The sequence below is a fragment of the Rhinolophus sinicus genome, linkage group LG05 (assembly GCF_036562045.2).
Source record: "Rhinolophus sinicus isolate RSC01 linkage group LG05, ASM3656204v1, whole genome shotgun sequence".
NCBI lineage: Eukaryota > Metazoa > Chordata > Mammalia > Chiroptera > Rhinolophidae > Rhinolophus > Rhinolophus sinicus.
The window spans coordinates 43264129-43283119 of record NC_133755.1 but is presented as its reverse complement, the minus strand read 5'-3'; the positions used below and the strand labels follow the sequence as shown (position 1 = coordinate 43283119).

At 35.2% G+C, this 18991-nt stretch overlaps 1 protein-coding gene and 1 pseudogene across 7 annotated transcripts in view; one reads left to right on the top strand and one right to left on the bottom strand.

Annotated features, from left to right (window-relative positions):
- The window catches only part of USP34 (ubiquitin specific peptidase 34), a 205557-nt gene that overhangs the window by 57492 nt on the left and 129074 nt on the right, over positions 1-18991 (top strand). For 5 of the 7 annotated variants that reach the window (XM_019717506.2, XM_074332028.1, XM_074332030.1 and 2 more), the window contains 7 exons: positions 4464-4545; positions 4625-4717; positions 14113-14238; positions 14420-14549; positions 15009-15044; positions 15404-15534; positions 15900-16510. In XM_019717506.2, coding sequence (XP_019573065.2) covers positions 4464-4545; positions 4625-4717; positions 14113-14238; positions 14420-14549; positions 15009-15044; positions 15404-15534; positions 15900-16510 — 1209 coding nt within the window. The remainder of the gene's footprint in view (positions 1-4463; positions 4546-4624; positions 4718-14112; positions 14239-14419; positions 14550-15008; positions 15045-15403; positions 15535-15899; positions 16511-18991) is intronic. The other 2 variants (XM_074332027.1, XM_019717509.2) reach the window with 1 other exon arrangement.
- Positions 9719-9959, bottom strand: LOC109438006 (cyclin-dependent kinases regulatory subunit 2; annotated as a pseudogene).

Below are 18991 nucleotides of genomic sequence, written 5' to 3'. Positions count from 1 at the left end.
AATTTATTTGTAACCCCAAAATCAATACTTGTGGTGCTTTTACGGTCATTTGTGGAAATGCATAGAGCAATAAAAAATTGGAGTCTCCCAATGTGCACATTCTCAAGTCCAAAAGGCGATGCTGTGTGTTCTTGTTTTAGCGCTAGTACGGAGATGATCAGAGGACAGAAATAGTAGGAGGCAGTGTAGTGTAGTGCAAGAAGCTCTGCTCTGGAGCCACTTGGATGGGGTATGAATCCCAACTCTAGCACCTGTTAGTGGGACAGTCTCAGGCAAGTCACCTCAACACTTTGGAACCTCATTTTCTCTTGTAAAATAGAGAAAACAGAATCTGCTAAGATAATTTGTTTTTAGAATTTAAGATTCAAGGGTTTGTGAAGTATTAGTTAATGCAGTGCAGCTACTTTATGGAATATAACTGCCATGACTGACAAGAATTGGTTGTATTGTCTTTTTCTCCCTTCAATTCTGTGTTGTGTATACACACACACACACACACACACACACACACACACACACACCCCACCCCCCCATGGGATAATATTCAGCCATAAAAAAGAATGAAATCTTGCCATTACGACAAAACAGATGGACCTTGAGGGCGTTATGCTAAGTGAAATAGTCAGATAAAGACAAATACTTTATGATCTTACTTATATGTGGACTTTAAAAAACAAAACAAAAACATGAAAAGACCCCAATCTCACAGATGCAGAGAACAGATTGGTGTTGTCAGGTGAAAAGGGGGCAAAATGGGTGAAGAGGGTCAAAAGGTACAAACTTTCAGTTGTAAAATCAGTAAGTCATGGGGATGTAATGTACAGCACAGTAACTATAATCAATACTGTATTGCATATTTGAAAGTTGCTAAGAGAGTAGATCTTGAAAGTTCTCATCACAAGGAAAAAATATTTTTGTAACTGTATGGTGACTAATGTTAACTAGACTTCGGTAATCATTTTGCAATATATACAAATACTGAATCATTACGTGTATGTTGCATACCTGAAACCAGAATAATGTTATATGTCAATTATGCCTCATTAAAAAACTGAGTTTTTGGAAAAAGAGGACCAAATACAAGAAAGCAACACCAAGAGATAATTTTAATACCCAAGTGAGAGCCATGTCTCTTTTTTTTCCAGAGGAAGTGGGGCAGGGGGTAGGGAGGAAAGGATGCCGATAGCCTGATGGCAATTTTCCATAAGGGGAAAAGCCTCCCTTGCATTGCTTTGGTGGAGCTGGGAACTTCAGAACAAATCTTAGTTCTGTGAAGCATCTGTCTTTAAAGGAGTTCTGCAAATGGATTGTCGAACAGATTGTTTACCTAAAGTTATGTAAGATTTGCATTTAGTCAAACCCTCTGTCTTCTTCTAGTCAAAGGCAAACAGCAAGTCACGTTGCACTGTCATTTCTTCTAACGAGAAACTACTCTAGGATACACTTGATGCTAATGCCATGCTCTTTTTACCCATTAAAGCAGTTGGTAATAATAATTAAAAAAAGATTCACGGTTTCAGTATTAGCTAATTCAGTGTAGCGACTTCATAGAATATAACTGCTGTGAGTAACAAGAATTGTCTGTATTGTTTGTCTTTTTTCCCTTCAATTCTGTTGGTTTTTGGTTCATGTATTTTGGGACTTTTTGATAGGTTCATGTATGTTTAGATTTGTAAATGTTCCTGGTAATTTCATCCTTTTATCATTATGAAATGTCCCTCTTTGTTTCTTTAAAACGTTTTTTAGCTTAAAAGTCTGTTTTGTCTGATGTTGGTATAACCACTGTAACTTTATTATGCTTACTATTTTCATAGCATATCTTTTCCCATCCTCTTACTTTCAACCTATTTGTGTTTTTGGATCTAAAATATGTCTCTTGGAGGCAGCATATATACCTGGATTTAAAAAATCAAGTTATATTCTCTGCCTTCTGATTGGATTATTTAATCCTTTCTCTTAATGTTTATCTATAGTAAGATTTATGTCTCATTTCCTATTGGTTTTCTTTGTATTCTGTCTTTATTCTTTTGTCTTATTTTGCAAGTATACCATTTTAAGTCCATTGATTTCTTTCTTTTTTTAATGCTTCAAAAATTCTTTTCTTAGTGTTTGCTGAATGGGCTACAATATGCATCTTAATTTATTACTGTCGACTTCGGATTAATAGTAACTTAATTCTAGTAAAATATGGAAACATTGCTCCAGTATAGCGCTATTCCTTTTTTTCTGATCAGAAGTCAGCTTTTAATCTTATTGTGGTTACCTTGTATGTACGTGCTTAATTCTTTTTTTCTTGTTGCTTTCAAGATTTTTCTCTTGGTCTTTGGCTTTTAAAAGTTTTACTGTGATGTGTCTAGGTGTGCATTTCCTTGCTTTTATTATCCTGTTGGCATTTGTTGTCATTTTTGAATGTGTAGATGAATATTTTTCAAATTTGGGACATTTGGCCATGATTTCTTCAAAATTTTTTCATGCTCCCCCTACTCTTTCTTGGGAGTCCCATTATAGGTATATTTCCAGAGCCCTGAATGGTTGTTATTGGTAACATTGTCTAATTTTATGCTTGCTCAATTGTAATTACAGTTCTCAGATATCATAAAAGTCACTGGGTGTCCTTTTAATGTCCTATAAGAAACTGAAGAGATGTAGTTTATTTTTTAGAATTATTTTTAGTTGAATTATTTTTTGTATGTTATGCAAATCAGAGAGTTGAGTCATGGATTTTTAGCTTCTGTAGGGCTACCCAGAAATAGGTAAAATATATCATTAGTAGTTTTATTTTAATGTTTTACCTTTTGAGGCCCATATTATCTAATTCATAGCTTTCTAAAAAAAAAATCTTTAGAGTAAGTTTTTTTGTTTGTTTAATTCTTCTATGGACAAGCCACATACGGGAAGAAAAATATTTGCAAAAGGCTTTTTTGACAAAGGACTGTTACCCAAAATATGCAAAGAACTCTTAAAACTCAGCAGTTAGAGAACAACAACCTGATTAAAATATATGCCAAGAACTTTACAGACACCTCATGAAAGAAGATATGCAGATGGCAAATAAGCACCTGAAAAGATGTTTCACATCCTCTTTCATCAGGGAAATGCACATTAACATTACAGTGAAATTCCCTTACACAGCTATTAGAATGGTCAAAATCTAGAACACTGATCCCACCATATGCTGACAAAGGATGCAGAGAAACAGGAACTCACTCATTGCTGGTGGGAATGCAAGAAGTCACAGCCATTTCGGAAGAGTTTGGCAGTTTTATACAAAACTCAACATACTCTCACTGCATGACCTGTGCTCCTTGGTAATTACCCAAAGGAGTTAAAAATTTATATCCACACAAAAGCCTGCACACAGATGTTTATAGCAGAAGGAAGCAATGGCTATTGATAAATGCATCAAATGTGTAAATCTTAACGTTGAGTGAAAGAATCCAGATTAAAAAAAGAATGCATAGTATACATTTTTTTTTAACATAAAATTCTAGAAAATGAAAACTAATCTATAATAATAGAAAGCAGGTCACTGGTTGGGGAGTCGGGTTGTGGGGGCTGGAAAAGGGATGGATTACAAAGTGGCATGGAGAAACTTTCTGGGTTGATGTATGTGTTTATCATCTTGATGGTAGTGATGGATTTACAGATGTATACGTAAGGTTTAATTCATAAAACTGTACACTTCAGATATGTTCAGTTTTGTTATATGTCATGTGTATCTCAGAGCTATAAAAGATAATTAACTGAGAAACACTACTTCATTGGTAGAATTAACATAATAGGTTAATTTGTATGTCAGTGAGTTATTACTGTAAAAGAGAATAGCTTTTACATAGTTCTTAAAAAAAGCGTAACCTAAAACTGTTATAAAATAAAAAGTTTGTTTTTTTGAAATGAAGGATGAGATGTTGGTAAATGTACCTAAGTTGTTCTGAATGATCACTTGATATCTTTGGACCACATTAGTGGAATTTTCATTCATTAATATCAGGCAGGAGACTTCTAGTTTGGCTTGAAGATCATTCCTTTTTTCACCCTTTTGGTAACCTACTTTCCTCATGTTATCTTACTGTAGAGATCATTATTGGGAAACCGTCCTTGAACACTTTAGTGCCCACTGTGGAAATTAAAAAGTGGGAAGGCAAAGTCCTTAAGTAGGAAAATAATTGTTTATTTGGTGTTAACACTTGGTGTTCTCCCCTCTGTATCTCGCATTAGTGTTACCTTGACTTTCCTGGGGGGTTTTTTTGTTGTTGTTTTTTGCTTTTTATAAAGTTAGGTAATTACCGTTTCTTTCATTTGTTATTCTTTGTGTAGTCTAAACAGTTAATTGTATATAAGCACTTTTTTATAATTTGTATGTGAATGAATTTAGTTTTTCAGTTTTACCTGCCTTGTAGACATGGGAAAGAATTATACTAATTTCTTTTCATGTATTAACTATTTTTGTTACTTGATTTTAGGTCCATTGCAAAAGAACTTGCAGACTGGCTTATAAGCAACAGTGTAGTAGAGCATATATTTGGACCAAATTTACATATTGAGGTTTGTGGACGATTATATAACTTCTCTGCTCTATTAAGAGAATATTTTTAAAAATTAACTATAACTGTTTCTTTTCCAGATTATCAAGCAGTGCCAAGTGATTTTGAATTTTTTAGCAGCAGAAGGGCGACTGAGTACTCAGCATATTGATTGCATTTGGGCTGCAGCGCAGGTAATATTAACAGCTCACATTAAGTGCTTCCTCATTATATAGTCTAAGTGTTTTCCCCCTGTGAGGTAAGTTCTGTTATCACCCCCATTTATAGTTAAAGAAACCAAGACATGCAAAAAGTTCAGAATGAAACCTATGAAGTTTGGCTTCAGAGTCCATGAGTTGCTACTGTATTACTGGTAAAATTGAAGTGAATGAGTTAGTCCATTAGAGATTCTTTTTTTTTTTTTAAGATTATGTTCTTTCCTTTTTTTTTTTTTTAGATTTTATTGGGGAAGGGAAACAGGACCTCATTGGGGAACAGTGTGTACTTCCAGGACTTTTCTCCAAGTCAAGTTGTCCTTTCAATCTTAGTTGTGGAGGGTGCTGTTCAGCTTCAAATTGTTGTCCTTTCAGTCTTAGTTGTGGAGGGCGCAGCTCAGTTCCAGGTCCAGTTGCCGTTGTTAGTTGCAGGGGGCACAGCCCATCATCCCTTGAGGGAGTTGAAACCGGCAACCTTGTGGTTGAGAGGACGCGCTCCAATCAACTGAGCCATTTGGGAGCTCAGCGGCAGCTCAGCTGAAGGTGCCGTGTTCAATTTTAGTTGCAGGGGGCACTGCCCACCATCCCTTGGTGGGAGTCAAGGAATTGAACTGGCAACCTTGTGGTTGAGAGCCCGTGCTCCAACCAACTGAGCCATCAGGGAGGCAGTTCAGTTCAAGGTGCCGTGTTCAATCTTAGTTGCAGAGGGCAGAGCCCACCATCCCTTTGTGGGACTCAAGGAATTAAACTCGCAACCTTGTGGTTGAGAGCCCACTGGCCCATGTGGGAATCGAACCGTCAGCCTTTGGAGTTAGGAGCATGGAGCTTTAACCGCCTGAGCCACCAGGCCGGCCCCCATTAGAGATTTTTAACGAAATCATCTTGGTTTATTAAGAGACATTTTCCTATTTTTATTTATATAGTAAAGCCTTCTATCTTTAATGTTGTATTGGTATGTTTCTTTTCCATTTTTTTTAATTAAATTTTTTGAATAGGCATATGTCCATGTGGTTCAAAATCCAAAAAGTAAATATGGAAGAATATGTTACGTTCCTCCCTCCTCCCCCCCATGTCCCTGTCTCCCACACATGCAGTTCTTATTCTTTCAGGTGCATCATGGATTTTCTATACAAATAGCTAATTGTAAACACTGTTCTTCTTTTGTCTTCCTGTATTCCACAGATGTCACATACTAAATGGACTTGGCTGTTTTTCACTTAATTTATCCTGGAGATTATTCCATATCAATATGTAAAACACTATTTTTAAATTCTACATAGTGTTTCATTGTATGCATGTACCATAATTTATTTAATCCCCGTTTATAGGGATCCCCATTCTCAGGCTTTTTTCTGTTATACATAATGATAAAGCAAGTAGTTTCTAACATAGTCATTTCATCCATGTGCAAAGTTATTATATAGGATAAATTTCTACTTAAAAGTAGAATTGTTAGGTTAAAGCATATGTGTGGTTTGATAACGGTATGGCAGAAGTACTTTTTTTCCCTTACCCTCCTCAATATAGTGTGTCCTGAAACTTTTTTTTTTTAAATTGGGGAAGGGGACCAGGACTTTATTGGAGAACAGTGTGTACTTCCAGGACTTCTTTTCCAAGTCAAGTTGTTGTCCTTTCAATCTTAGTTGTGGAGGGTGCCGTTCAGCTTCAAGTTGTTGTCCTTTCAGTCTTAGTTGTGGAGGCCACAGCTCAGCTCCAGGTCCAGTTGCCGTTGCTAGTTGCAAGGGGCACAGCCCACCATCCCTTGCGGGAGTTGAACCGGCAACCTTGTGGTTGAGAGGACGCACTCCAACCAACTGAGCCATTTGGGAGCTCAGCGGCAGCTCAGCTCAAAGTGCCATGTTCAATCTTAGTTGCAGGGGCCGCTGCCCACCATCCCTCGCAGGACTCGAGGAGTTGAACTGGCAACCTTGTGGTTGAGAGTCCACTGGCCCATGTGGGAATCGAACCGGCAGCCTTCGGAGTTAGGAGCATGGAGCTCTAACCGCCTGAGCCACCGGGTCGGCCTGTCCTGAAACTTTTTGATGTTTGCTAAACTGATGGGTGAAAAGTGGTATCATTGATGTTTCAAATTTGCGTTTCTTTTATATGAATCAGGTTACAAATCTGTGTTTAAGAGCCATTTTTGTGTCCTTTTCTGGGAATATCTGTTGATAGTCTTTGCCATTTGTCAGTTGCTTTACTTTTCTTTTTTGTAGAAGATCTTCATATAATGAAATTGGACCTTTGTCTGTGTTATGTATTTTGACTATATTCTACTTTGATGTTGTCTTTTACTTTGCTTAAGGTGGTTTTTGCTGTTCAGTTTCAACTTTGTGGTTTTAAACTGGTGGTTGAATTGTTTTTATGGCTTGTGGATTTTGTGTTATGGTTTGAAATGCCTTCTCCAGTCCAAGATTATGAAAAAATTCTCCTTTAGTTTCTTCCTTTACATTTTCTGTTGCAATTTTATTTTACTTTATTTTATTTTATTATTTTTAAAGATTTTTATTGGGGAAGGGGAACAGGACTTTATTGGGGAACAGTGTGTACTTCCAGGACTTCTTTTTCAAAGTCAATTTGTTGTCCTTTCAGTCTTAGTTGTGGAGGGTGCCGTTCAGCTTCAAGTTGTTGTCCTTTCAGTCTTAGTTGTGGAGGGCGCAGCTCAGCTCCCGGTCCAGTTGCCGTTGCTAGTTGCAGGGGGCGCAGCCCACCGTCCCTTGCGGGAGTCGAACCGGCAACCTTGTGGTTGAGAGGACGCGCTGTAACCAACTGAGCCATCTGGGAGCTCAGTGGCAGCTCAGCTCAAGGTGCCATGTTCAATCTTAGTTGCAGGGGGCGCTGCCCACCATCCCTTGTGGGACTCGAGGAATCCAACTGGCAACCTTGTGGTTGAGAGCCTATGCTCCAGCCAACTGAGCCATCCAGGAGGCAGCTCAGCTCAAGGTGCCGTGTTCAATCTTAGTTGCAGGGGGCAGAGCCCACCATCCCTTGCGGGACTCGAGTTGAACTGGCAACCTTGTGGTTGAGAGCCCACTGGCCCATGTGGAAATTGAGCTGTAGCCTTTGGAGTTAGGAGCATGGAGCTCCAACTGCCTGAGCCACTGGGCCGGCCCAATTTTATTTTTTTTGTTGTTTCAATTTTGTATTTTAATCTTGGATTCATTTGGACTTTATATTGGTTCAAAGTATCACGTATGTTTCCAATTCCCCTGTCCCCCTTTTGTTAAGTAGTTGTCCCTGATCTGTTTTGTTCAGTAACTGCTTTTCTTTACTGATTTGAGATACTAATGTATCTAGACTAGGTCGATTTCTGACTTTGTAGACAGACCTATTGGTACACTAGGTGTGATCAAACAGTACGGTGAATGTTTAAATAAAAAAAAGTATTACAGTAAAAGACACATTGCCATTACTTTCCCTCATAATACTCCCCCTCTCTTCAAACACACTTACCCCATCATTCTTGCCACTTTCTAAAGCAGTTCTGGAAGTCCTCTTTCATGAGTGTCTTTAGTTGTTCTGTCGTGGCTGCCTCAATGTCCTGAATCATTTTGACTTTGGGGAAGAACCAGATGTCGCCCGTTGCCAGATCCATTGAATAAAGTGGATGAAGACACATCGTAATGTTTTTATTTGACAGAAATTGCCATATACCAGAAGCGATATGGTAGGGCTGGCTGGTCTTTTAAAATAATTTTTGTCTCATTGATTTTTCTATATGAATTTTAGCATTGACTTATTCTTTAAAAATATTGCTTTTAATTTGAGGAGAATTGAAATGCTATCTTCCAGTACAAAATATGACATGCCATTTGTTTCCTTTTGTATCATTCGGTATTTCAAAGTTATTTATATATAGATTTTATTTCATGTTAAGCTTATTCTTAGGAATTTTAATTTTATTTATTTTTGCTATTATAATGACAGTTTTCCCCATTATACTTTTGCCCATTGTATTTTTATTCCGTTATATTTAATGATTACTGCATATATACATAAACTTTATAATATGTAAACTTTTTCAAATATTTGATTGTTAATAATTGTGTGCCTTGATACTTAATTCTTAGATTGGTTGTAATTTTTCAATACATTTTTTAGTTTCTATATTTAATATTGTGTACTATACATCACTGTCATTTTAGTAAATTGAAGAAGCAATTCATATTTCAGAGTAAAGGTAAATTTTCTTTTAGAACATTGTGAGCATGTTATTTGTAGTAGATTTTTCATTTTTATTTTGTTCACAGCAAGATCAGCAAAATGTGTTAAGTAATATAGAGTAAATAACAGGAATAGTGAAGCATTATTCTTTAAGGAAACTGAGTTCAAATTGATTATTGATAATGTGGTCTGTTAAAAATTCTAGCATTTTATCCTCATAAAAATTTGAAGTAAATTAAGGGAATAATTTTAAAAATGTGGCATATTCTGTGATACATTTTGCAATAACTTAAAAAATGTTTAAAAGATTGTTCAATAATATAAAATATATTTTAATGGTTATTTTAATTGGGCATTTCTGTCGTTTGTTATTGCTTTACTTGGAATCTATTATAGATTTAGAATGATCAGGAAATTTTACATTTTGAGTTCTTTTCATTCAAGCACCAAATATAACTGCTTTCAGAGTTTCCAGGATTAGTTGATTTCATATAGTCTTGCCTGAGTCTTTTTTCCCTCCCTTTTGGAATAAGTTATTTTTTTTTAATGCAACATACAAACTATATTTAACAAAAGCAACAGGTAAAGTCAAATAAGTACTTATGTTAAGAGAAAAACTGACTAGAAGAAATCTTGAACACCTTAGAGTAAGCCACTTACAGTTGAATTTAACTGAGCTCTGTTGCTGTGAAGAATACAGCTCATGCACAAGTATAGATGAACAATTTGTGCATTTTTTAAGTAGTCACTGAGTACTGCCTTATATACACATATACCTTAAATTTGAAAAAGATTCACTTGATCCCCAGATATACTTCATTTCTGTTGATCTTTTGGAAAAGGTTGTGTAAAGAGAAGAATATGTGGTTCTGGCTCATGAATCATGTAATGTAAGCAACCTAAACTCGATGGGACATCAGGTCTCCTCCTCCTCTTCAGACATCAGATGGGTTTTGGGTACTTGTTTGAAAAGTTCTCTGGATAACCTGACAATGTGGTACTTGTACTGCTGGTTGAAGTACTTGTCAGAGTAGTAGATCTGCTGCTTGTGGACCATCCTGCTAGCAGGTAGGCAGAACAGAGGAGCTAGAGATGGTATGAGAAGAGAGGGGATAGCGGATAAGATGTCTGTATCAGGCCAAGGCAACACTTGATTGTGACTTGGAATAAGTTTTTGAGGTTACTGTGCGCACACATGAAAGAGAGAGAGACTCGCGCACATGATTCACCCAGTAGTAATTGGATTGGCCATCGCTCTTTTCATTGTTTGTATCACAACTCTTATAATGGAATCCAAGGAGAAAATAGACAAAGGTGACAAATGGGAAATTAATAGCAAAAGAAGTGCAAATGGCTTATAAATATTTGAAAAATGCTTATCTTTGTTTATAATTAAATGTAGGTTCAAATAACATAACATTTTCATGTATGGGGTAATTCTCATTATGTTTAATAATACATTGTATTGACCACAGTGTGGTGTAACTTGGGGAACAATAATAGAAATTCTATTTCTGGTAATTTATCTTTAAGTACATGTACATGAAGATGTTGGCTATATTATTGACTATACTAGCAGATCAGAAATGTTTGTCATTCCTGTAGGACTAATGCAATAAATTTTGCGAAATCCATATACTAGAGCCAGCTCTCTTTTGCTAATTGTTTGCATGGTATATCTTTTTCCATCCTTTCACTTTTAACATATTTGTGTCTTTGGATATAACATGAATCTCTGTAGACAACATATAGTTGTATCATGTTCTTTTTTTAAAATCCATTTTGCTATTGTCTTTTGATTGGAGAGTTTAAACCATTTATATTTAAAGTAATTATTCAAAGAGGGATTTGTTTTGTACATGTCTTACAGTGTTTTTGTCTACCATTTCCTCCATTACTGCCTTATTTTTTGTAATGAAATTTTTGATTCCCTTATTTCCTTTTGTGTATATTCTATAGCTGTTTTGTGTTTAACATGGAAATTATATTTAACATTTTGAAGTTCTAATGATCTAATTTGAATTTATGCCAATTTAAATACCATACAAAAACTCTCTTCCTATACAGCTCCATCCCTTTGTTTTTGTTTTTGATATCACAGATGGCAACTTAGTACATTTTGTGCCCAATTACCTAGGTTAATGATAACTTATTATTTGGCATTTGTCTTTTCACTCATGTAGGAAATAAAAAGTGGGGTTACAAATAAAAACTACAATAATACTAACTTTTAATTGTTTATATATTTACCTTTATTAGAGATCTTAATTTCTTCACTGGTCTACCTTTCTTTTATTTCATTCTGAAGGACTTCTTTTAGCATTTCTTGCAGGGCAGGTCTAGTTATAGTGAACTACTTCAGCTTCTGTTTATCTGGGGATGTGTCCTCCCTCATTTTTTTAATGACATTTTGCCAATTACAGAATTCTCAGTTGAAAATTTTTTTAACCCTTTGACTATATCAACCCACTTCCCCTGGCTTCCAAGATTTCTGATTAGAAATTGATTGATAATCTTACTGAGTATATGTATGTGGTGAGTTGCATATTTATTGCTGCTTTCAGGATTATTTCATTGTCTTTGGCTTTTGACAGTTTGAGTATAATATGTCTTGGTGTAGATCTCTGAGTTTATCCTACTTGGAATTTGTTAAACTTCTTGGATTTTTAGATTCATGTCTTTCATCAAATTGGGGCATTTCCTGCTATTTCTTTAACTATACTTTGTGTATCTTTCTCTTTTTCTGGGAATGAGTACATTAGTAGGATTGGTGGTGTCACACAGGTCCCTTAGACTCTGTTCACTTTTCTTCATTCTTTTTTCTTTCTGTTCCTTAGAATCAATAATTTCAGTTGTCCTATTTTCAGGTTTGCTTGTTCACATCTGCCTTTGAACCCTCTAGTGTATTTTTCATTTTAATTATTTTACTTTTCAGCTTTCTAATTTCTTTGTGGCTCCTTTTTATAATTTCTGCCTTTTAATGGTATTCTGATTTTATTCAGGCATTGTTTTTCTGTCTTTGTCCTTTTCTTCCTTTGTCTTTAACATCTTTAGATAGGTTTTTAAAGATCTTTGTCCAGTAAGTTCAATGGGTGGGTTTATTTCAGTACATTTCTGTTGATTTATTCATTTGAATAGGCCATACATTCATATTTCTTTGTATATCTTACGGAGTTTGTTTGTTTTTTTGTTGTTGAAAATGGACATTTTAATTTTGTAACGTGGTAACTCTGGAAACGAGATTGTCCCCCTTCCTTAGAGTTTGCTCTTTTTTTGATTGTTTTAAGGTGTTTCTGTGTTAAGCCTAATGTGAAGGCTTATGATCTCAGGTCTTTTCCGAGCCTGTGTCTTTCCTTTGGAATGTGCAGTGCCTTCCTAATTTCCCCCACATAAATAGTTCAATAAAACTTTAAATCTCCTGGTAGTCACGCTAGCAGCCAGCCTCTGTGCCTGGCAGCCAGCCTCTGTGCCTGCACCTTACCAATCACATGTAGCAGTCTGCAGTCAGAACATAGAAATTTGTTATTTGAAGGACATTATCGTTGCTCACTCTCACTCCAGCAGACCGCGCCAGAATCACATATTGCTGTTTTCACAGCTGCCTGCCTGCCAAGGTCAGGGAGTAGGGAATCTGTAACTGCTATCACACTGAGGGCTGGAATTGGCTGATAGTAACTGCAATTTACCAGCTACTTTCCCTTGGAAATGCAAGAGTTCACATTGACTCCAGAGTTTCGGAATAGTTACACTGCATAGTTTCTGCTATTACAATTGTTGTATAGGTGCACATACGGATTCCTGGCAGTTCCTACTCTGCCATTTTCCCTGACATTCTTTTCCTCTCTTTTCTATTTGATCAGTGAAGAATCATCTGTGAACTAGCTTTATATTGTCATCTTTACCAGGAGCTCAAGGCATGCAATCTTAATATTTTTTTCTGTACTAGTTTTTGAATTTGCTTTCATAATGTACACCTCTAAAATAGCGTCATGTTTTTTTTTTGCCTCAGTGACAGGAATACATAATTAACTTCAAAGATAACCAATAAGGTATTTCATTATGAAAATTAAACCTATTACAGAAATCCTATTTTATTAATGATTAAATTGGCAGCAAGTCAGAAATTTATCATGTACTATGTTTTTATCACATTTTAATTAGGAAGAGTATAATCTATTGATTACTTGTTGGCAAAAAGCAAATACAAACTGTATAGTCTAATTATAATGTTAATACTATATTAAAATTAACATGCTTAGATTATGACCTATTACAATGGTATAGTTATAATTGATTTATTTCTTCTTGAAATCAAATGTTTTTGGAAATGCTGCAGTTCTTTAGTGGATAATTAGTGGTGTTGAATTAAGTAATAATGTTGAAGTAAATGATACAGTTTGTAAGAAATTGCCCCAATATAGAGGGATTTCTTGAATGTTATTTTATTCCTTTTATTTCACCTCTTTCAAAATTAAGTTGTGTATTTACCTTGATAAGGGAAGCAGTAAAAGAGAGTTCATATGATTTACACCTGAAAATTGAAATTTAGTTTTAGATAATCTACCCTCCTTACAGACTTCTATGTATTGAATATAAGTAGGCTATCTCAACTTTTAACTGTTTGGAGCTCTCTAATTGAGTTACTGGCCTCGTCATGTTTGTTGCTGTATCTTGATTTAACAGTTAGCAGCTTTATGGCTATAAAGATTAATTTACATAACATTGTAATATTTAGTCATATTTTTATAAATATACTTTTTCTGAAACAGTACTTAATTGATTTTTCTCCTAATTGTAATTTATTATTTTAATTGTAATTGCCAACATTTTAATTTATTTAATTTGTTTTTATATTAATGATATGTACATACATTTAATTGGAATCTTCTTTATACTTAGATTCCAGAAACTGTATTTATTGCAGCCTTCCTCTTATGGTTAGAAAATTAAGCTTGTCGTTTGTTTAGCTAAGATAAAGTTCTGCTTAAGCAGAATATTTTCATAATTTTATGTACTGCCATTTATGATATTTGATAATTAGCACTTTACTGACATTAAAAAATATTAGTGAACCAGCCACATTGGCTTTTTTTTTTTGGCTTTTAAAACTATGTGAATTAATTAAAAAAAAAACTTCGCAACTTTTTTGCTACCAGTTTATTTATGTATTGTAATTATTTTTGACTATTGTCTCTACCTTTATTTTGTAGTTGAAACATTGTAGTCGGTATATACATGACTTATTTCCTTCACTCATCAAGAATTTGGATCCAGTACCACTTAGACATCTCCTTAATCTCGTCTCAGCTCTTGAGCCAAGTGTTCATACTGAACAGGTAATTCATTCAAAACATAATGCTAGTTATTTTTTTTATAATGAGAAAATTTATTGGTGATTCACATAATTTAACTTGTAGTTTATTATTGTTAGCATTTCAGTTAGGCAGAAAGATGTTAAATTTGTTATGATGTTGCCTAAAACCTATAATTTCAACCTTTCTTTTTTTTTTTTTTAAGACGTTGTACTTGGCATCGATGTTAATTAAAGCATTATGGAATAACGCACTAGCAGCTAAGGCTCAGCTATCTAAACAGAGTTCTTTTGCATCTTTATTAAATACAAATCTTCCCATTGGAAATAAGAAAGGTTAGTAAAGTGTAATGTATTTTTTGAAGTAAATTGCCCTACGTTTATAACTTAAATTTGAAGTAATGTCTAAGTAATTTCAGGTCAACCTTAATTTCAAAATAAGTTTGAGATGGATGCTGTAGTGTTTATGAAAAGGTTAATAAATTGGGGTTAGCTCGTCTTTTTTGGCTATCATTTCATGTATTTTTATATGTGCTTTTACATGTATATAGCTTTCCAGGACTTTCTAAAACTTTATCAACTTTACCCCAGTTTTTGTCTCCTGACATCATATACTACTCTTCTCTTAGGCTTTTTTGTGCAGGCACCCACAACTACTGCTGCAGGTGGTGGGACTTGCATAATTGCAGATTTCCCTGCCTGTATCTTATTATGTAATAAGAACAACTGATATGCTTTCCCTAAGAAGTTAAGTCATTTAGAATATTTCCCTCCTGTTTTTTCCTTTTTCTTCAGAAGAAGAAGAGCTCAGAAGAGCAGCTCCATCACCTTGTAAGTTGAGTCTTAGAAATGCATGGCAAGATGACTTATACTTTTGTATTGATCATCATTAGAGTTCATTAATTTTATGTATTTATATCAGAGTCATAAAGTTAATTTTGAACAGAAGATGTAAACCCTTAAGTAGTTATCCAGCTTACTTAGCCTTCTTGTTGAAATCATTAGTATCTTGACTTAACTGAAATCATGTATGTCCTCTTTAGAATTAATTGGCAAATGTTAATATATTTACCGATCATATTTTAGCTACTTGGCATAAAGCTTTGTTAAAGATTCAACGGACTATATCATTCTGATAGATCCATGTTAATAAACATTAGAAGTAAAACAAAAAAATCTATTTAATATAGGGTCACCTGCAGCTAGTCCTCAAAGCAGTGATAACAGTGATACCCATCAAAGTGGAGGCAGTGACATTGAAATGGATGAGCAACTTATTAATAGAACCAAACATGTGCAACAGCGTCTTTCAGACACAGAGGTATGAAAATAGTTGTCCTCCCCTGCCACCCCCGACCCAAATTGATTTTTGGGTTTCTGCCATGTTTATTCTTTGAACTGGGAATATAAATATGATCTATGCTCAGGTATAATCTCTCTTTTAAGTAAAGTAGTATTATTGAGGTCCTTTTCTTTGAGCTTTTAATTCCATTTTGTATTGTTCAAAGGAATATTTCAAAGACTCTGGCAGCCTCTTAAAAAATAGCGTCTTAATGTTACTTTTTCTTACTAGTTTAAATATTTATTTAAATCTATTTGTTTCTAAATACAGGAACATGTACTTTTAATGTTGCTTTTTCTTACTAGCTTAAATATTTATTTAAATCTATTTGTTTCTAAATACAGGAATCCATGCAGGGAAGTTCTGATGAAACTGCCAACAGTGGTGAAGATGGAAGCAGTGGTCCTGGTAGCAGTAGTGGGCATAGTGATGGATCTAGCAATGAGGTGAATTCTAGCCATGCAAGCCAGTCAGCTGGGAGCCCTGGCAGTGAGGTACAATCAGAAGACATTGCAGATATTGAAGCCCTTAAAGAAGAAGATGAAGATGACGATCATGGTCATAATCCTCCTAAAAGCAGTTGTGGTACAGATCTTCGGAACAGAAAGTTAGAAAGTCAAGCAGGCATTTGCTTAGGGGAATCCCAAGGCCCTTCAGAAAGAAGTGGAACAAGCAATGGAACAGGAAAGGACCTGGTTTTTAACACTGAGTCAATGCCATCAGTAGATAATGGAATACGAATGCTAGAGGCCTGTTCACACTCAGAAGATCCAGAACATGATATTTCAGGGGAAATGAATGCTGCTCATATAGCACAAGCATCTCAGGAATCTTGTATTACACGCACTGGGGACTTCCTTGGTGAGACCATTGGGAATGAATTATTTAATTGTCGGCAGTTCATTGGTCCACAGCATCACCACCACCATCACCACCATCATCATCACCATGATGGGTAAGTCTAAACAGCTTTTATTTCCTTTAAGGAAGTAATTATAGCCTGTATTTATTCAGTTGCAGTCTATTCTGCATTGGTGCTGTCCAATAGGAATATAATGTAAACTACAAATGCATGTCACAAATATGTAACTTTTAATTTTCCAGTGGTCACATTTTAAAAAGCAAAATGAAATTGGAGAGATTTATTTTAATTATAAAATTTATTTAAAGCAGTATTATCTAAAATATCTCCACATGTAATTAGTATAAAAATTATTTTTTTTCTACTAAATCTTCAATATTCACTGTGTATTTTATACTTATATCACATCTCAGTTTAGACCAGCCACTTTTTACGTGTGTAGTGGCCACTTGTGACTAGTGGCTATTAACACAGATCTATCTTCAACTCCTTGTAATAATTGCAGGTGTAGGGGTGGCAGGATGGCTCAGTTGGTTAGAGCGCGAGCTTTGAACAACAAGGTTTCTGGTTCGATTCCCGCATAGGATGGTGGGCTGCGCCCCCTGCAACTAAAGATAGAAAACGGGGACTGGACTTGGAGCTGTGCTGCGCCCTCCACAACTAGATTGAAGGACAACGACTTGGAGCTAATGGGCCCTGGAGAAACACACTGTTCCCCAATATTCCCCAATAAAATTAAAAAAAAAAAAAAAGAATAAATAAAAGCAGGTATAAGGTTGCTTTTGGAAATTTATTCAAGTGTGATCATAAAGGGGAGATTTTACACGCATCATCATTTTAGGATATTAATAAGGATAAAGCGTCAGCAGAAAGCTTTTTGATTATCTGAAATATGCCTGTATTATTTAACGGTAAGTGATCTGTCACAAATATACCTATAGTATTTAATAGTAAGTGATTAGTGTTATGTACTTAATTTTTCTTTTCATCATTTTCTCATCTATAAAGTAGGAACAGTAGTACCTATCTCAGTTTATTGTGAGCATTTCATAGGCGAATGTGATTGGCATATAATAAGAGCACAGTAAATGGTAGTTGCTCTTATTACAAGTAGTAATATTTGAGTTGATGATGAAATATGAGTATGTGGTTTTTCAGGATGAGTTTTCTTAGACTTGACAATTTACCAGGCTTTTCAGAATTCAATATGGTTGTTTGGGAGAACTACATACTCATATACATATATATTACTACTTTATTACTAGACATACATATTACTACTTTATTTGTTTTTTGTCTTTTTATTCTTACCAAGTTTAAGGTAATGTTTCTCAACCTTGGCAGCATTGACATTTTGGGCCAGATAATTTTATTTTTAATTTGTAGCAATATGAACGATGACCTGTGTATTGCATAATGTTTAGCAGCATCCCTAGCCTCTATCCCTAGATGATAGCATCTCTTAAGTTTGGATAACTAAAAATGGCACTAGACATTGCAGATGTCCCTCCTGGGGGCCAAAATCACCTCTGTTTGAGAACCAGTAATTTAGGTTCTGACATAGATAAGCACATTCAAAGTTTTCCCTAGGATAACTTATACTGAAGACAAAGCAATTAGTTTATAAAACTGAGGAGAGAAATATATTCAGTTTGTCACATTGCAAATCTCTTTTAGTCTTCTAACCCACATCAACCTCCTGCCCCACAAGATCTAATGATTTAATTTAAAAAAATTTTTAGTGGGGAATATTGGGGACCAGTGTGTTTCACCAGGGCCCGTCAGCTCCGAGTCGTCCTTCAATCTAGTTGTGGAGGGCGCACAGCTCCAAGACCAGTTGCCGTTTTTAATCTTTTGTTGCAGGGGGCGCAGCCCACCATCCCATGTGGGAGTTGAACCAGCAACCCTGTTGGTGAGAGCTCGCTCTCTAACCAACTGAGCCATCCGGTCGCCCCTGATTTAATTTTTTATGTTGGCACGTTTCCATAATTTTTGCGTGTGGTACTACTAGTAAATCTCTGAGTCAGTCCTGAACTTTTCTTCTTCATGTATTTTTCAATTCTTTTGTCTTTACATCCTTAGGGTACCCAGTATGGTATGTTTTAGAAGTGAGTGCTTAATAGATGTTTATTGAATTCAAAGTTCCCCAATTAATATTAACCACATTTAGATTGTAGCCTTAAATTGAAATATCTTTCTGCTAGTTACCTCATTTGATTTTGTAGTTATATGAATAAATGTAAACAAATTTTAAGGTTCACATTGTGATTTGAGTTTATAAAATAATTATATAACAGTAAGTTTACTGGTCTTCTCTGAAATTTATTCTCTCTGAAGTTGTTTTAGTGAAGTGTGTTGATGGGCCAGATAAGGTGGGTATATTGTAAAATTAAGAATGTAGTTCTGATATTGTGGGCTTTTTAGTTTTTGTAAAGCTTTCAACATTCTCTATTGTTAGTAAAAGCAAATGTAACTTTGTTCTTAAGTGTGTTGTAATGTGCCAAATGTTTCAAGAGATATTTTTCGTTCTTCACAAACTGTTTAAACATGTAATTAGTAACTTTGTGCTCTTCT